Below are 2190 nucleotides of genomic sequence, written 5' to 3'. Positions count from 1 at the left end.
TTTCTCTCTCTCTCTCTCTCTCTCTCTCTCTCTCTCTCTCTCTCTCACTCACTCACTCTCTCGCTAGCTCTCGCTTTCTCTCTTTCCCATGAACTATATATAATTCTAAGTTGTTCTTTTTTTTTTTGTATTTCGACTGTAATGTATAACATTGATACTGGCGTCTGTGGTGTAGGGGTAAGGCATTTCGGACGCATAGTAAAGATATGAGTACGATTCCCAAGTGGAAGTGGGGTTGGGTTTTTCTTTTTTTTTCTTTTTTTTTTGGGGGGGGGGGTTGGTTTTCGTTTAAATTGAGTTGAGTATCTTCGTCTGTCTACGAGGACGTTGTATCCCTATGAGCCTGGATTCATCATGACAGGCAGGGTTGAAGCAGGCTGCCCCTAAATACTATAAATTGTGTCCATGGGGACGTAAAACCCCTACAACACATCCTATTAAACAAATCATCTTACGCTTATTTTAAAGAAAAGTTGCCTCTCGTTGATAACAGTGACAAAATACACTTTATTTAGTGCCTACCGCCTTTTACATGTCTGTCCTTGCTGATGTTACAATAGCATTGCTTTCATGCAAGCTGAGGTACACGTGTATAGATTGTACTATGACACTGCGTACTATTCATTGCTGATGTCACTGTCATTTCATTTACTGTCATTTAATTTACTGTCATTATTTAATTTACTCTCATTTAATTTACTGTGCATGTGTTGCGTATGTCATTTTAACCCACATTTTTATACTTACTGTTACTTTTTCTTTCCTCTTCCCCTGGGGGGGGGGGGGGGGGGGGGTCGAGGGGAGGTATTGTCAGGCGTGGGCCAGGTGTGTTGCTCTGGATCAATAACAGTAGTAATCTGTTGGTTTTTTGTTAATCTGTTGGATATTTGTTGTCGATTTTTTTTTAAAGTCTGATTTTTATATTATTTTACTCTGACAGGATAGGACGTAAAAAAGTATTGCTCATTGGAGTGGCAGGCCACTTTGGGTCGTCCTTGGGTGTAACCTTCGTGACGTCATACGAGGCGTTCGTCATCCTACGATTCTCCACAACTTTCTTCGGCATCGGCATGTTCCTCTCTGCCTTTGTGATCGGTAAGGGCTTTTGAAAGCAACAGCACTTCGCATGAATGGGTTCTTCTTTTGCGTTTGCATCACTTTTCTGCCTTTCTCTATATATGTATGTGCTTAAATGGGGAATATGTTATATTTGAGTTATACACAGCTAATTTATCTGTTAAAGGGCAGGGCATACGTTAGGTGTTTTATTGAGTCTTTAAGACCTTTGTCTTACATCATAAAACATACACCATTTACGAAACGTACTTCTGTAAAAACAATATTAATCATACATGACATACATACAAACAACATTTTAAAAGCAGGGCATAATAAATATGTTTAATAAATCAGACACATGGGACTATGTCTCTTTCTCTTTGTCTGTCGCTGAATTCAGAACTTAGGTGTGAGATTAAGTCTCGTAATTGTGTAATTTGTTACAGAAAACTTAGTTATCGTTCATTTGACTGAATTTTTTTAACAGTTTTTTTCTATTTGTTAACATTGCAATGCATATGTCCAAGAAGATGGATAGCAAGAAATCTTTTGTGTATAGTCTTATTCAAAATACCATGGGTTGGTGTAAACCTAGCCAAATTCAAATAACAATTTCACAGAGAGAGAGAGAGAGAGAGAGAGAGAGAGAGAGAGAGAGAGAGAGAGACAGAGAGACAGAGAGACAGAGAGAGAGAGACAGAGAGAGAGGAGGGAGTGAGAAAGAGAGAGAAAGAGAGAGAGAGAGAGAGAGATAGTATGTGTGTGTATGTTTGTGTGTGTGTGTATCTATCTATCTATCTATCTATCTATCTATCTATCTATCTATCTATCTATCTATCTATCTATCTATCTATATAGAGGATAAATCTGTATGCATATATGCACCCTTCCGAAAAAGACATAACTAAACCCCAAAGGTGCATATTCTAAAACTGCGTGTGATCTATTTGCGCCACACCATCCAAATCATTGAAGTCTGTTCGATTTCAGACAGATGGATCTAGCACGAGGTACTGACCTGAACCTCCCAGCTTTCCAGAAAAAGCGGGGTGCAAGCTTAAATCTAAATCGAAAGGTAAAACTCTCCACGAACAATATAGGAGGAATCCCCCTTTCAAAATGGAACTTGTC

General features: G+C 38.8%; 1 protein-coding gene across 1 annotated transcript in view; it reads left to right on the top strand.

Moving 5' to 3' along the window:
- The window catches only part of LOC101860568 (organic cation transporter protein), a 30925-nt gene that overhangs the window by 15569 nt on the left and 13166 nt on the right, over positions 1-2190 (top strand). Inside the window, exon 4 of the mRNA XM_005098190.1 lies at positions 941-1095. Within this exon, the coding sequence (XP_005098247.1) occupies positions 941-1095 (155 nt within the window). The remainder of the gene's footprint in view (positions 1-940; positions 1096-2190) is intronic.

This window comes from Aplysia californica, unplaced genomic scaffold (genome assembly GCF_000002075.1).
Source record: "Aplysia californica isolate F4 #8 unplaced genomic scaffold, AplCal3.0 scaffold00174, whole genome shotgun sequence".
Taxonomy (NCBI): domain Eukaryota; kingdom Metazoa; phylum Mollusca; class Gastropoda; order Aplysiida; family Aplysiidae; genus Aplysia; species Aplysia californica.
This window is presented reverse-complemented; position numbering and strand designations above follow the sequence as displayed.